Source organism: Myotis davidii, unplaced genomic scaffold (genome assembly GCF_000327345.1).
Source record: "Myotis davidii unplaced genomic scaffold, ASM32734v1 scaffold472, whole genome shotgun sequence".
Lineage (NCBI taxonomy): Eukaryota > Metazoa > Chordata > Mammalia > Chiroptera > Vespertilionidae > Myotis > Myotis davidii.
The window spans coordinates 150,217-150,981 of record NW_006283774.1 but is presented as its reverse complement, the minus strand read 5'-3'; the positions used below and the strand labels follow the sequence as shown (position 1 = coordinate 150,981).

Sequence of the window (765 nt, the reverse complement as noted above, 5' to 3'; positions counted from 1 at the left end):
ACGCTCTCTGTGCTGCTTGCAGACTACGTCTACTTCGAGAACTCCTCCAGCAACCCCTACCTGATCCGGAGGATCGAGGAGCTCAACAAGGTAGTGTGCGCACATGTGCACGTTGTGTGCTGTGTGTGTGCTGTGTGTGTGCTGTGTGTGCACGTGTGTGCGCTGTGTGTGCTGTGTGTGCATGTGTGTGTGTTGTGCGTGCACATGTGTGTTGTGTGTGCTGTGTGTGCACATGTGTGCTGTGTGTGCACGTGTGTGCACGTGTGTGCGTGTTGTGTGCTGTGTGTGCACGTGTGCACATATGCGTGTGTGGGAATGAGTGTGTGTGGGGAGGGGGTGCGCCCTTCCCTGGGGCGAGGTTTTAAAGTAACATGATCTCTTTAACTTTTTTAGTTGGTTTTGGGGGAGAAGAAGATATGGGCACCCTTGCGAGTTCTCTTTCTCTGAAGCAACTACTCTTACCAGGCTGTGGTGTGCCCCAGAATCATATTTAAATCCAGAATAGAGATGTATTCATGTTTGTGTTGTCCCCTTTTTATGCAAATAGAGCAATCTAAACCCATTATTCTATACTCTGGTTTCTCTTCAGATCGTATAAATCTTTCGCCTTTTACTAAACCCATTATTCTGCACCTTCGATTTTCTAATTAATATGCTGAGGATACTGGTCTATATTTTTAGTTTTACATATTCATTCAACAAACATGCATTGAACACCGTCTATTTGCAAGGCCCCGACCCTGATGTTACCATGTTCCCCACCCA

At 46.8% G+C, this 765-nt stretch overlaps 1 protein-coding gene across 1 annotated transcript in view; it reads left to right on the top strand.

Moving 5' to 3' along the window:
• Positions 1-6: 6 nt before the first annotated feature.
• Positions 7-765, top strand: part of MTA1 (metastasis associated 1) — a gene marked incomplete at its 5' end in the record, with an annotated part of 29,298 nt that continues 28,539 nt past the window's right edge. The window contains one exon of the mRNA XM_015566732.1: positions 7-132. Coding sequence (XP_015422218.1) covers positions 7-132 — 126 coding nt within the window. The remainder of the gene's footprint in view (positions 133-765) is intronic.